The sequence below is a fragment of the Moschus berezovskii genome, chromosome 25, assembly GCF_049115385.1.
Source record: "Moschus berezovskii isolate FMDL1 chromosome 25, NW_MosBer_1.0, whole genome shotgun sequence".
Classification (NCBI taxonomy): Eukaryota; Metazoa; Chordata; class Mammalia; order Artiodactyla; family Moschidae; genus Moschus; species Moschus berezovskii.
The window spans coordinates 49,257,430-49,273,450 of record NC_142484.1 but is presented as its reverse complement, the minus strand read 5'-3'; the positions used below and the strand labels follow the sequence as shown (position 1 = coordinate 49,273,450).

The window sequence follows — 16,021 nt, the reverse complement described above, 5'->3', positions numbered from 1 at the left end:
CGCACTGAGGTGGACATGACTGAAGCAACTGAGCACACACGTGTATTTGCAGTTGAATTATGACAGCAGATAGAGACACGTGGGAGGAAGCAAGATGGGTGTGGAGAGGGGGTGATTTGGGGAAGGGTCTGGTTTCTGGAACCTGTACTGTGTTGTCCCTTTTTTACTCTTCTTTCTCTTCCTTTGGTTTTATGATTGCATACTGGTGGTGGCAAGACAACACTGACTGCATTTGCTAGAAGCAGATGTCCCTATTAATTTAGATTTTAGAGACTGAAAGTTAAGGAGAGTGCATTATGCAACATGGAAGAAGCAAATGAAGATTTCTTCAGTGACGTTCGAACTCTGAATGTCTCCTGAGTTGGGTGTCTTTTTATAGCTGACAGGATCGTAGTTTAGATGTAGGACTCCAATTCGCCTTGATCATTCACTCCTTTCCTCTCCCTACCCCCTAACCTTCTGAAGTTCTTGGAAATCAAGAAACAGTAGTGAGAGCAAAGCAAATAAAAATTCAAGAGCTTTCAGAGGCCAAGGGCTTGGTCTCTGGTCAAATAACCTGACCTTTACTCGGTTCCATTTACAATCTCTCTTCTGGGGAAGCTCAGTCAGTAAAAGAATCTGCCTGCAATGCGGGAGACGTGGGTTTGATCCCTGGGTTGGGAAGATCCCCCACTCTGGTATTCTTGCCTGGAGAATCCCCATGGATAAGGAGCCTGGAGGGCTACAGTTCATGAGGTCGCAAAGAGTCGGACATGACTGAGCAACTAAGCATAGCACGTGCCAAGCACAGCAACTCGGAGAATCTGCTCTTGCTACAGGATCCACCTTCTGTCCACTTCCACTTTTCCCTCCAGGTCTCACTACCTACTGATCATGTTGGCAGAGTGATAGGTGTCTTGTCACCAGTTTGAGGACATGACCTCCAAGATGTCAGGCCAGTAGGAAGCTGATGCCACACACCTTAGCAGCTGGCAGTCTGGTGCATCTGGTGATAATTTCATTAAGCTCAGCCCTCCCCCAACCTAGGTCTTCTCATTGGCACTGTTGTTGTTAATTTGAGGACTTCTGTAGGACACATGTGACACATGGCTCTTCAGTAAGAGGAGCTGACAGTCTTGGATGGCACAATGAGGCATGGGGCTGTGTGCAAGTTTCCATTTTCTGAGAAGGAGAACACCTCAATTTCATGCGGCCTTGAGTTCTCAGACCCAAAGGAGAGAAACAAAGGGTGTAGAAAGTTGACAGGCGCTGACTGGAAATCTGTGTGAGAAGGTGTTGCTGTTGGCTGTGTCCCGTGTCTCATGCTGAGCGCAGAAAAACTGATGTTTTTGAACTGTGGTGTGGGAGAAGACTCTTGAGAGTCCCTTGGACTGCAAGGAGATCCAACTAATCCATCCTAAAGGAAATCAGTCCTGGGTGTTCACTGGAAGGACTGATGTTGAAGCTGAAACTCCAGTCTTTTGGCCACCTGATGCGAAGAGCTGACTCATCTGAAAAGACCCTGATGTTGGGAAAAATTGAAGGCAGGAGGAGAAGGGGACGTCAGAGGATGAGATGGTTAGATGGCATCACCGACTCAATGGACATGAGTTTGAGTGAACTCCAGGAGGTGGTGATGGACAGGGAGGCCTGGCGTGCTGCGATTCATGGGGTCACAAAGAGTCAGACGCGACTGAACTGACTGACTGCCTGACCACCACCATCATCATGCACGGCCACTGGCCCTTGTCCGAGTCCAACAGGTCCAACGCCCCTTATGCCCTGGCAGCCTTATTCTGCTTTGTGTTTGTAGTGCACTAATCTGCGCGCCTCACAGTGAAATCATAGATTATTTGTCCATTTCTGTTTAGCTTGATTCACTTGGCATATGACTTCAAACTTCACTCACTTTGCAACACATGTCAGAAGTTCCCTGGTTGTTAAAAATAAACAGCACATAGGCTCACCATCATGTCCAATCAGGGAATTACAAATTAAAGTCGTGATGTACCACACCACACCTCTCAGGACTGCTGAACTGCAAATATAAGATAATACTAACCGCTGGAGGGTGAGGAACAACAGGAACCATTCCTCATTGCCGGTGGGAAGCCTGAGAGCCCCCGTGAGAGACAGTCTGGCAGTTTTCCCCGAAGCTCAACAGGTCTCACCTTGGGATCCAGCAGTCATGCTTTCAGTGTTTAGGCAGTTGCCCTGAAATTCTATGTCCAAGTGCAAACGAGGATGCAATTTTGCACAGCAGTTCTATTCACAATGGCTACAAACTTGAAGAGATCAGGATACCCTTCAGTAGATGAATATGCAAGCAAATTGGTGTACACGGATATCAAGGGGACCAGAACACATCACGCCAAATTATGTCTGTTTGACATGAGTTATTTTAGTTTGATTAATTTAAAATAATAATAATAAAAGCTGAGTAGAGGTGGCCCCCTATGCTTTTTTAAGATTCATTCATTTCCTTATGGCCATGCTGTGTCTTCCGTGCTTTGAGAGGGCTTTCTCTCGCTGTGGAGAGCTGCTTCTGCTCTTGTTGCGGAGCATGGGCTCTGGGTGTGAGGCTTCAGGAGTTGTGGCGCTGCGGCCCCCCGGCTCTAGAGCACTGGCTCAGTAGTTGTGGTGCGTGAGCTCAGCTGCGCTGAGGCATGTGGGATCCTCCTGGATCAGGGATAGAACCTGTGTCCACCGCATTAGCAGGCAGATTCTTAGCAGCTAGCTCACCAGGGAAGACTGAGGTAGCCCTTCTGTGAGGTACATTTACATTTATTAGGGAAATCTCCATTTGTAATGGTGTCCCTCTTTCAACCTAGGAAAAGGATAATTACATCTCAAGGGAGGAACAATCATCTGTTTATTTACTGTGCTTTGCATGATAACCTGCTATAAATGGCCTCTGCCTTCCCCTCAAGGTCTTTCTTCTGTTTGGAGCTGAAGAGCTATTTAAGGTGAAGTCTTCAGCCATTTCAGGGAGTGACTCAGTATTCCTTGGCATCTCCTCACTGTGCCAAAGGTGTTCATGTTCATTAAACTTCTGTTTTTCTCCTGATAATTTGTGTTCAGTGATGGAGCAGGAGGGCTCAACCAAATACCTGGAAGGGGAGAGGGAAATTTATTTCCCTCCTCTGTACAGGCAAAGACTAACACTCAACAGTGGAAAGGGATGAAACATCAGCCCTGAAAGACAGGAATAAATCTTAGATGCATATGGCTAAGTGAAAGAATCCAGTTGCAAAGGCTGCACCCAGTATGACCCCACTGTGACATTCTTGGAAAGGTAAAGCTACATAGATGATAAGCAGATCATGGAGTGGGGAACTGGAAGTGATCGTTTAGCATGGATACCTGTCAATATGCATTTGTCTAAGCGTATCACTTTATAGCGGAGAAGGCAATGGCAAGCCACTCCAGTACTATTGCCTAGAAAATCCCATGGACGGAGGAGCCTGGTAGGCTGCAGTCCGTGGGGTCGCTAAGGGTCGGACACGACTGACCGACTTCACTTTCACTTTCACACATTGGAGAAGGAAATGGCAACCCACTCCAGTGTTCTTGCCTGGAGAATCCCAGGGACAGGGGAGCCTGGTGGGCTGCCGTCTATGGGGTCACACAGAGTCGGACACGACTGAAGTGACTTAGCAGCAGCAGCATCACTTTATAGAGCGCCAAGGGGCAATCAGAATCTATCCGATTATACTTGTGCACTGTATAAGTAGGTCATAGGATGAAATACCAAACACAACAGAATCTCAACATCACTCACTATTCTATCACTATTCACTTCAGTTCAGTTCAGTCGCTCAGTCGTGTCCGACTCTCTGCAACCCCATGAATCACAGCACGCCAGGCCTCCCTGTCCATCACCAACTCCCGGACTTCACTCAAACTCATGTCCATCAAGTCGGTGATGCCATCCAGCCATCTCATTCTCTGTCGTCCCCTTCTCCCACCCTCAATCCCTCCCAGCATCAGAGTCTTTTCCAGTGAGTCAACTCGTCGCATGAGGTGGCCAAAGTACTGGAGTTTCAGCTTTAGCATCAGTCCTTCCAATGAACACCCAGGACTGATCTCCTTTAGAATAGACTGGTTGGATCTCCTTGCAGTCCAAGGGACTCTCAAGAGTCTTCTCCAGCACCACAGTTCAAAAGCATCAGTTCTTCGGCGATCAGCTTTCTTCACAGTCCAACTCTCATATCCATACATGACCACGGGAAAAACCATAGCCTTGACTAGATGGACCTTTGTTGGCAAAGTAATGTCTCTGCTTTTTAACATGCTATCTAGGTTAGTCATAAGAGAAATGCAAATCAAAACTGCAAATGAGGTATTACCTCACATCAGTCACAATACCTATCATCAAAAAATCTACAAACAATGCTGGAGAGGGTGTAGAGAAGAGAGACCCCTGCTGCACTGTTGGTGGGAAGGTAAGTTGATATAGCCACTACGGAGGGCAGTATGCAGGTTCCTTAAAAACTGAAACTAGAACTACCACACCACCCAGTAATCCCACTGGGTTTGCTGAGACTACCATAATTCAAAAAGACATATGTACGCTCATGTTCATTGCGGCCCTATTTACAATAACTAGGACATGGAATCTGGAGACGGAAATGGCAACCCACTCCAGTACTCTTGCCTGGAACATCCCATGGACGGAGGAGCCTGGTAGATTACAGTCCATGGGGTCAGGAAGAGTCAGCCACGACTGAACGGCTTCACTTTCACTTTTCACTTTCATGCGTTGGAGAAGGAAATAGGAACCCACTCCAGTATTCTTGCCTGGAGAATCCCAGGGTCAGAGGAGACTGGTGGGCTGCCATCTATGAGGTTGCACAAAATCGGACATGACTGAAGTAACTTAGCAGCAGCAGCAGCAGGACATGGAATCAACCTAAATGTCCATCAACAGAGAAATGGGTAAGGAAATGTGCTACATATATACAGTGTAATATTACGTAGCCATTAAAGAAATGAAAGTGGGTCCTCTGAAGAGATGTGGATGGACAGTCAGTCATAAAGCGAAATGAGACAGAAAAATATTGTATATTCGTATATATATATGTGTGTATCTATATATATGTATAGATATATATATTTGTATATACGAAGCTATACCTATCTATCAATCTATCTATCTATATAGGCATCATGGTAGCACAGCTGGTAAAGAATTCTCCTGTAGTACAAGAGACCCCGGTTCAATTCCTGGGTTGGCAGTATCCCCTAAGAAAGGATAAGCTAACCATTCCAGTATTGTTGGGCTTCCCTTGTGGCTCAGACGGTAAAGAATCTGCCTGCAATGTGGGAAACCTGAGTTTGATCCCTGGTTTGGGAAGATACCCTGGAAAAGGGCATGGCAACCCACTCTAGTATACTTGTGTGGAAAATCCCCTTTGGCAGAGGAGCCTGAAGGATACAGTCATTGCCAGAGGAGCCTTGCAGGCTACAGAATGAACAGGATTGAGCAACTAAGCACAGCGTGTATAGAAAAATGGTACTGATGACCTCATCTCCAGAGTTCAATAGAGGCAGAGACACAGAGAATGAACTTGAGGACACAGCAAGGGAAGGAGAGGAGCGGACAGCCTGAGAAACTAGCATCGACATGTATACGCTGCTGGGATATATGTTCCCTGTTGCTGCTTTTTGTTTGTTTTTAAATTTCCTTTATTTATTTCTAATAATCCTCAGGTCTCTAAAACAGATAGCTAGCGGAAAGCGGCCGTGTAGCATCCGGAATTCAGCTTGATGTTCTCCATTGACCTAAAGAACAGGAATGAGGGGGTGGGTGGGAAGCTCAGAGGGGAGTGGATATATGGATACATATAAATGATTCACTTCATTGTACAGCAGAGAATAATGTAACATTGTAAAATGACTACAACACAATTAAAAAGAGAGAGAGAGAAAACAAATAGGTGGTCCTGGTGCTACGACTCTGCGCTCGCAAAGCAGGGAGCCCAGATTTGAGTCGTAGTCAGGGAACTGTATCCCGCATACCACAACTGAGACCCAGAGTAGCCAAATAAAAAAATTTAAAACTACGAATGCCACAGACAGCATAAACAATAAAACAGCATCCCTATATTTCTGATAAATGTTATAAAAAATGGGGACATTTCCTTTTCAGGCAGAGCTGAGCGTTATTAGAAATAAATTAAAGAAATTTAAAAACAAACCAAAAGCAACAACAGAAAACCTATTATGCCAAACAAAAGTAGTCAGACACAAATGCAAACACATGATCCGGTTTTTATGAAATCCTAGACAATAGATCTAATCTCTCGAAACCAGCAAATCACTGGCTGCCTGGTGTTGATCTCAGTGGCTAGGAAAAGGACAAGAGAAGATCTGTGGTGATGGAAACATTCTGTATCTTGCCTGTGGTGGCCGTACATCGGTGTATTTATCTGTCAGACATAATAAAACTATACCCTTAAATTAAGTTTTATTGCATGTAGATTATAGTAAGGTCATGAAACGGTACTTAATGTGATTTGTCATGAGAGAAATGTAAGTTAAAACCACAGTGAGAAACTATCTCACATCTAAGATAGCTTCAGTGTAAAGATCAGAAACAGCAATATAATAAGAGTGCACTGGATTAACAGGTGGTGGGAGAACGTGGAGACCCTGGAGCCCTGTGTCTTGCTGGAGAGAATGGAAGATGATGTGGCCACTGTGGAAACAGTTCACACATTCCTCAAAAAGTTAAAATTGACATATGAGCTGGGAAAACTACTCCTAGGTCTAAACCCAAAAGAATTGCCAGTAGGGATTCCAACAGATACTTGGACATCAGCATTCATAGCAGCACTGTTCACAACAGACAAAAGGGAGATGCACCCCAAACGTTCATCAATGGGCAGTGGATAAACAAAATTCGTTACACACACAGGTACCCTCAGACAACACTGATTTGAACTGCACAGGTTCACTTACACCTGTATTTTTTTTCAATAAACACATACTATGACATGTCCCATGGTTTTTGAATCCACAGAAGTTAAACCGAGGTTATAGAGGGCTGACTGTAAAGTGTACACAGATTTTTGACTACATGGAGGATCTTAATACTTTTCTGCTTTCAGATAAGTAATTTTGTAAAGGGAATGGTGCTCAGAGATATAACTTGATACTTTCATCTCCACCTGCCTATCTCCCATCTTCATTCTGAAGTCTAAGAGCTGCCTCAGTGTCAGCACGGCCCACAGACATGACTTTTCGCCTCTACTCTGTTCCTCCAGGTGCCCCCCTGCCCCTCCCCCGAAGTAGTCACCGCTTACTGTTTCTCAGGCCCAAACAACGATTCCATTCTTGGCTCCTTCCTTCCACCAGCTCCAGACATGAACTGAAGAAAAATGAAGTTGATCCTGTCTTTGAGATATGTCTAGTTCTACCCATACATGAGCGCTTGCTTTATTACACTACTAGTACCAGTGACTTCCCTGCTAGCTCAGATGGTTAAGAATCTGCGTGCCATGTAGGAGACCCCAGTTCGATTCCTGGCTTGGGAAGATCCGCTAGAGAAGGGATAGGCTACCCAGTCCAGGCTTCTGGCCCAGAGAATTCCATGGAGTGTCCAGTCCGGGTGGCTGACAAGAGTCGGACACGACTAAGTGACTTTCATCCGTTCCCTCACTGACTCAGTACCAGTGAGCAGGCAAGTCGACTTTAAGCAAATGCAGCTTAATTAACTGCCCATCTAGATGGAATAAAGTCAGTCCAACAAAAGTCAGTTCCAAGTGAATAGTGAACCTAAGGGGAAAGGAAAGAAAAACCAGTAGATGACACAGGGGAATAACTTCATGATCTCAGGTAACCAAAAGCCCGAGGGCAGGAATTTGTGTCTGCTGTGTTCACGCCGCATCTCCAGTGTAGATGCCCAGTGTTTCCAGAGGGAACAGAAAGGAAACTTCAACGCCGTCTGGAGGAAACGACACACATGCAAGCGCTTGGGTCATCGTGAAGACACACAGTGTTCTTCATGATCAGATTGAATATCACATAAATGTCACTTCTCATTAGTCTAACATCTAATGCAATCCTAATTAACAGCCATTCAGACTGATTTTCAGGATAAACTGATTCTAGATTTCACATGAAAAATGAGCAAGAACACCTAGGAAAGCCTGAGGGAAAAAAAGCCAGGTTCAGTGATGAGGTGTGGTAAGGCCTCCCAGGAGACGAGACAGATTTTATAGCCAGGATTATTATCATTTTTTTGAAGAATCCAGGCCACTACTGTTACAAGTTTCATTATTGGCTCAGATACCACTACATAAAACACTATTCCGAAGACTCTTGACTTGTTAGGTGCCTCCCGATTCAGAGATCTCCGCTCTTATTTTATTTCTGGTTTCTCAGATCATTTATTAAGAGTGAAAGTTGGGTAACCCCATTCATGCTTATGCAACACAAAAAGTCATATACATACTCAAGAGTGTTAATACCCTCTGCAGGCAGGTGAGAGGTGCCCAAGTGCAGGAGAAAATAAAACTGCGATTGGTGGACTTTTTTTTATTCCTTTTTTGTTTTATAATTCTGTGTTGTCATGACAATACCTGGTTCTGCCTGAACTTGATCTCAAATCTAGCACTTACCAATGCGTTTTTCTCATGGAAATGTCTTCCTTAAACTATGTTAATGTGTCAAAAGACTATGTATTTGCTTGGAAATCTGCCTTTCTTTAAGATTCTTGTCAGTTGTTTTATGGCCAGGCATGACTCACCTTGTGCCATGCTATGTCAAAATGCATGTTGTGGGTGAGGTACCTGGTGCAACTCTCTCAGCTTTGAGGTGTTTCTTTTCTTTAATTAGCAGCTTGCTAATACGTATATAACTCCTTGCTAGAAACTAGCAAGGGGGCACTCTTTCTGTCCCCTTCTGATGTCTATGTCAGAAGCTTTCTCTCTTTTATACTTTAATAAAACTTTATTACACAAAAGCTCTGAGCCATCAAGCCTCGTCTCTGGCCCTGGATTGAATTCTTCTCCTCCGGAGGCCAAGAATCCTGGCGTCTTTGTGTGGTTCAGCAACCTTTCACTGAGAAAGCAGAGAGGCCTTGAAAGAACGATACATGTGACCACATCAAAAAGAGGAGGGATGGTAGGATGAGCCTGAGACAGTGGCTGGGAAGTGGCCCCTAAAGTTTGCTCCTTACACTGAAATCCAAGGAGGGACGAAGGGATTTAAAAGTGGTGATGGGGGTGTGTGGGGAGGGTTGGCATAAGAGGTCTGCCTTCCAGGAAACCCACTGACAGGGGTGTGGAAGGGGCGTTAGACATGGCAAGTCCATGAGAGCACTTCCGGGAAGGAGACCAGAGCCTGAAGAACAGCGCTCCGGCTGGAGGGGGACTCGGATGTGGAGGAGGCAAGGCCTCAGGGTCGGAGTCAAGAGAGGCTGCGATTCAGGATAACTTCCCCTGGAGGATGCTACACCACAGGGTCAGAGGCAGAGACGCTGCGACTCAGGATAACTGCCCGTGGGCAGACCCTAAGACAGCCCCATGAGTCCCTGATGTTCACACCCTGTGTAATCTCCCCGAGTGAGGCTGTACTGTGCCTCACTTCTAGACAAAGAAAAAGCAAAGGGATTTTGCAGATAAAAGCAGTTCATTTTGAGCCCATCAGGAGGGAGAGTACCCTGAGTGGCCTGACTTCAAAACCCTTAAAAGAGGAACTGGGCCCTTTCCAGTTGAGAGAGTCCTATTGGTGCAGGGAGAAGTTGATTCTGACTCCATGTTGAAACTGTTTCTTTGACTTGCTTTCCATTGCTTTTGTTATTATAATCATACATGATGGCCTGCTTCAGAGGACCCTGCCCCTCTGCCTGACTGTTAAAGTGCCTTAGTTCAGAACCCTGCCCACCTGCAGATGGCAGGAAGGAAGACACTAGCACATCCTGTGCCTGGGGCTTGACATTCTAGGAGACGTTTGCAAGATCAACAGCTTTGTTTCCTTCGTTTCCTCACCTTCCCCTCATCTCTGACCCATAAAAGAAACTGGCATCCAGACCCCAACTAGATGATTCTTTTGAGATGCTCGTCCACCATCTTCTCGGTCAGCTGGTTTTCCAAATAAAGTCATATTTCTTGCCTCAACCCCTCATCTCTCAGATTCACTGACCTATCCTGTGGCGAGCAGAGTGAGCATGGGCTGGTAACACTATGGGCTTCACAACGTAAGCAGTCATGCTAGAGAAACCCACAGGCCAATACCTGTGAGCGGCTTCCAGCCAATGAAAAGGCAGTCATACAATCCCAAGAAAATGAAATCTGTCAACAACTCGGGGCAGGGGGTGCTTGGAAGCAGTCCCTTCCGCAGTAGAGCCTCTGGATTAGAACACAGGTGCAATCCACACCTTGATTGCAGCGTTGCCGACCCTGGGCAGGGAACTCAGCTCAGTCATGTTCAGATGCCTAACCCAGAAAACTGGGTTTAATATGTTATTATTATAATAGCCAGATAATAATATGTGTTGCTTTAAGCTGCAATGGTTGTAGTAAAATGTTATGGAACAGCAGACTAACATAACCTCCAAGCTCCCTGGGGGTACCCTCCTAGGGGCTGCAGGAGGAGCTGATGACAGTTACAGCTAGCAGTTACAGACCTTACAGACCTCACCATGGGGCAGGCACTGTATTAAGATTTCAGGCAGCTGATTTATTACCCACAACAGTCAACGGTGCTAATTGACCATTGGACAAGAGAGTCCCCTTCTTGGGAGAGGAAGGCAGGCAGACCTGTGTTTAGCAGCACGAAGCCCCCATCCCTCCCTCTCCAAGCCCAGGCACGCAGCTCCCAATCAGACAGCATGTGATCTCTGCTTCAGAAATTCCAGACTCTGTGGGCCCTTAGTCAAGGACTTTTTTCCTTTAGCTACTGCCAGCTAGCTGGATTTTTGTGTGTGCCATGAAGCCTACTGAATCTCAGGTATCCAGCAGAGGAAAAGGCCTCAAGACATTTCGGGACTCATCTTCTGCCACATCTTCCCTGAAGAGAAGACAAGAAACATTAAGGCACATTTTTCATTAGCAAAGAAGTTTTATTTAAGGTAGACACAACACTGCAGAACAAAAACACCATTTCACTTTTACGTATAGATACAGCAGCCTTGGTGTTCAGCCTCTCAACTCTCCTTAAATATCAGCATGGTCAGAAGGAGGGCGTGGACAGGTGGCTTATGTGGAAATATGAAATGGAATGGTGATAACCACCCAAATGCAGAGTTTTCAAGGCTCTTGGTTTTTAACAGTCATTTTCTAAGACTGTAATTTGTTCCCGTCCTTCAATCTCTGTGGAATAGAAACCAAATCATTCTTACCAAATGACATGGAAAGAAAGAAAAAAAAACAAACACAAATTTTTCTTTAAAAAGTCTGAAGAACTGTAGTCATTAAAAAGAACGTAAATTATCCCCAGAGCACCACTTTATAGAATATCATTGAATTGTCATTACTGTGCTTTTAAAAAAAGCCAACTTGTTAAAGAGGAGCTGATGGCTTCAGTTTTTGTAGAAAACCCTTGGGACATTACAGAATTCTTTTTTCCTCTTCTGATGAGGCACAGAGAAAGCGTTCAAGGCATAAGAAACTTTTACAACTTTCAGGAACAATGACTGATCAAAACACATGCTTTAAGAGACAAGTATTCTTACAGCAAAAGAGAACCCCCAAACACAATACATTTCATCTAAAGCAGGCAGGACAAACCAATCACGGATAAGCATGTATTACACTCCATAAATGACACAATGTCATCTTTGCAAACTTTTTCAAAGGCTTTACTTTACTTGTGAAAAACAGGACAAAAATGCCAATGACTGCCCAGGAGGAACCATTTCATCCTAGTACCCTCAGATGAAATTACTCAGAATTGCACGTTTCAGTCAACATCCCTTTTCAAACTATTCTGGGAAATTACGGAGACCTTTGTAACTTCAATTGCCCTAACCACTGGGAGGCAACACTGAAAACTTGTATTGAACATGGAAAGGATCGCAATTCACTCCAAAATAAAAAGCTAAGAACTCTCACTACTTACATGCAGAAATCTATCCATTTGCAGAATGGGTCCTTTCTCCAGCAAGAGGCTAAATAAACCTCCCCTCCCCTGACCTGCAGAGGACCATTTGCCTTTTAAAATCAAATTAACAGTTGTCCACAAACTAGGATTTTTTGTAACGGTGTGGTCTTTTGTTCAAGTATTTACAGAATGCCTAGTCCACACCAGTCACCGTTCTCCTGGAACTTGTGATATGACAATGGGTGTGCAACTCCCACCCGCCTAGATCTTCGACTTATCTTGGAAATAAGCGAAAGAAACCAACACACGCGCGTTTTAAAAGCTGTGCAACAACCCAGCGCTAAGCGCTGAACAGTTCTCACAGGGTCACTGCCTGCAGCGCCCCGCCGCCGCCCCAGCTTAGCTCATCCTTGCAAAGGAGAGGGTGCTCAGAACAGGAAGCCGCCACAAAAGAAACACGAACACCCAACAGGACCTGCCATACGATGTGGGGCATTTCTCCACTTCTCCCAGGACACTTACAAAGCAGGACAAAGCATCGTGCGAGTCAGGGGTATGCCCACCCTCCCCCGGCCCAGCAAGGCTGGCTGCAGGGGTCAATGCCATGGTCTGGAGGCTGAGCGGATGTGGTCCGGGCGGGCCCCTGATCAGGCCAGGCTACTGCCCGCCCCCCACTCCCTTAATGGACTCTTTCAGTCTGGCTTGAGGAAATGATGTCAGTTACTCAAGAGGACAGCTCATTCTAAGTGTGCAAACACTAATCAGTAAACAAGCAGCTGAGACTTACTGTTGGGAGTGGCGGATTTCCACAAGGGCTACGGGAATCTCCCTGCCATGAGGTTTGGTCCCCAGTCATTAGAGCCCAGCTTCTTAACCTGGGGTGTATGGACCACAAAGATTCCTGAAGGGTAGTTAGTGTTGTGTGTGTGTCTGAGGAGAGGGTCCCTAGCTTTAGAAAATATATTTACAAGAGGGTCTGTAACCTCCTAAAAGTTTAAGAGCCTCTGTCTTAAGAGCGTGTCTGCCTGTCATTTGGTAAAATTAAAGGAGGAGCCGGACACTGCTGTGAGAATGGTTGGTCAGACCCCACACAGAACACTGGTGCTACAAGCCTGGGTTAGAAGACGTGTGGTGGTTTATTAGGAAGACACTGGCCGGAAACAAAGTTAGCTGCTGCCGGCAGTGGTCATTTAGGATCTGTTTGCCCCCTTTTGTAAATCAAGGCTCAAAGGTCCTCACCTAAGCCAGCAGTGGATGGAGAAGTTAACCTTCCTAATAACGCTTTTCCTCAAGTCAGAATGTATGGGCAGATGTCCCCATTAGCTTCTTATCACCATGATTGTTCACGGACAGCATCACGTACCCCCAGGCTTGTGTTCCCCATGTCCTGCAAGGTAAGGTACAAAGAGCGATTGGAGCTCTTTCTGTTCAAAATCACTCTGTGTATTACTGTTTGGTTCAAGCTTCAACTTGGGGGACACGTGGCTAAAGAACTTCCGGGAAAAGCAATAACTAGACCCTCAAAACTATCAGCTAGAAATGATGGGAAAGAGAAAAACAGTATTGTGCTCCCCAAGAACACAGAGTTTACTGGGAGTACTCTGGAAGGACCTTCACTGTGGTTATTGCCTTTCCTGTTGGTACCTGCCTCTGTCTGCACTGCCTTTTACTAGTCTCTGAATTCCTTGTAGGTGGGCACCGGCCTTATTCAAATCCACGCAGCCAGTCACTGGCTGACCTCTGGGACATCACAGATGCTGTTGGAACTCAGACAGTAGGGATGGGGGGATGCACAGACGTTAAGGGGTTTACTTAAAGAATTACATGCGACAGGGCTGAGAGAGTTCCTGATCTCCTAAAATAACATATCCACTTCAAACTATAAATTAGGGGCAGTCTGTAAAGAATCTGAGGCTTTGGGGGAAAAAAATCAAGTCATAGAAAACTATATTTCAGAAAATTTTCAAATTACACAAACAGGTGGAGGGAACTACAATAAAACATCTGATATAGTGATATAAAAAGTAGCAAAATCGATGACTTCAGTTCAGTTCAGTCCTGTCGCTCAGTCGTGTCCAACTCTTTGCGACCCCATGAACCACAGCACGCCAGACCTCCCTGTCCATCACCAACTCACGGAGTTCACTCAAACTCATGTCCATTGAGTCGGTGATGCCATCCAGCCATCTCATTCTCTGTCGTCCCCTTCTCCTCCCGCCCCCAGTAAGTCACACTATTATTTAAGGGTAATAAATATTATGCAGAAAGAATAATTTAAAACACTGATTGCATCCTGGATATTTATTATTAGCTTTCCATCTCAGAAACCATTGCAGAAGCACAAATAAAATCCACTTCTGCGAATATTCTGAAAGGTAGAGAGCAGCTTATGTAATTAGATCAGGTAAACAACTGTCCCTAAGAGCCACACATAAACTCTGAGACTCCTGAGGATTATTCAGTAGCAATGTACTAATTTTAACTTTCCAAGATTAAAAACAGGAAGGTCCAAAGATGTCCTTTTTAAGAATTTTGCATAAAATGTAAACGTAGTTGGGATCTATTTACATGACTGGAATTGGGAAAAGGTTTTTGATATTCCCAGTCAGCCTTGAATGTTTACGAAATAATGCTTGGCTCATACATGATATACCTATTTGTAACATTTATTCTATAATTCCTCATTAATGCTAGAATATTCTTCCCAAATGGCCTCAATTCTGGTATCATACAATTCTAAAATTAAATGAATTTTCAAAGACCTTTTTAAATATAAATAAGATCTGAAATTGTTGTGGCTCTGAGCACGTGTCAATGCGCACATGGCAAATGTCATTTGCACATTCTGATCCTAATAGGTGAAAAATGCCCCTCACCTTAAGCCTTCTGTGTTCTGTGAATGTGCCTCAGTAACATCCTGTCTCAAATGCTTTTGATAACAGAGGAATGCCCTGCAGACAACCTCTTCTAAAGTAGTCACTTTAACTTGTTCTGTATGTTTGCTTTCCCCACAGGAAGAAGCCTTCCTTCCTGCATGAAAGTCAACAATTAAACATCCTTTCAGCTCTACCTCATTAACACAGTTCTCAGCAGAGCAGCACTTGGGTCCACTGCCCTTTGTAGCACAGGGCATCACATGGTGGTTAGAGGGTCTCGGTTGGCCAAGGGTAACAGGTGGCAGGGCCCAGAGCCTGGTTATGAGAACGGAAGCGCCAGCAATTCTCCCAGTGGAGGCGCCACCAGGAAGAGGCCCCCATGGGTCCAGAGTCAGTCAGTGAATGTTTTCTCCTCCAACAGTCACTGGGACACAGACGAGATTCATATTAAATTATACCCTGATATTATCATCCCATAAAACAAAACAAAAAGCTCCCCAAGTCCTTGCTCTCTGTAGTTCGGAGGCTCTTTGCACCATCTGCACAGAAAGGCATTTTGTTTGGCACTAAAGTGCTACTCCTCTTCCTGGGATTAGCCTTGCCACTTTCCATCTGATGAGGATGTTCGTGACATTTGCCGAGGCTGACTTGTTTCCGCGTTGTCTCGTAGGAAGTTCATGAACCACCCTCCACAATGTTTGCTGACCATCGTTTCCACCAGGGCCTCAGTAAGACACGCTCAGTACCTCTGCTGAGAACCATTTACTGCCAATCAGCCAGGTGCCTGCCAGAGGTGCTGCAGCCAAAACGAATCCCCGGGCAAAGTCACCGATATGAAGTTCACAGACAAAAATCATCAGCAAGAAGTGTCCAGAAGTCTCTGTCGGGCATTCTTCTCTCTATTACTTATTTTCGTTTCACTGAGTACGTTCAAATCTGTCAGAACAGAAAACGAGCATTTACGGTGGAAATCCCATGGCAGGTTCCATTGGCACTAACTTCTCCTCTGCTGTCAATCTAGCTGTTGGTTTCTGCCTTATCCACTTAATCTTAGCTTCACTGCAGAGCAGCTGAAGATGGGTCAGGGTGACCAGTAACTCAATAAACTCCCAGTCCCT

General features: G+C 45.2%; 2 protein-coding genes across 5 annotated transcripts in view; one reads left to right on the top strand and one right to left on the bottom strand.

The window, feature by feature from the left end:
* Positions 1-16,021, top strand: part of LOC148773929 (ferroxidase HEPHL1-like) — a 237,862-nt gene that overhangs the window by 141,773 nt on the left and 80,068 nt on the right. The window lies entirely within an intron of this gene.
* Positions 11,075-16,021, bottom strand: part of PANX1 (pannexin 1) — a 51,152-nt gene continuing 46,205 nt past the window's right edge. Inside the window, exons 5-6 of one of the 4 annotated variants that reach the window (XR_016036339.1) lie at positions 12,503-15,839; positions 11,075-11,297 (exon numbers count right to left, since the gene is read on the bottom strand). Coding sequence is in view for 2 of the 4 variants with exons in the window: in XM_088832181.1 (XP_088688307.1) it covers positions 15,760-15,839 (80 nt within the window). In the remaining 2 variants the exon portion in view is untranslated. Of the gene's footprint in view, positions 15,840-16,021 lie in introns of all 4 variants that reach the window. The other 3 variants (XR_016036340.1, XM_088832181.1, XM_088832182.1) reach the window with 3 other exon arrangements.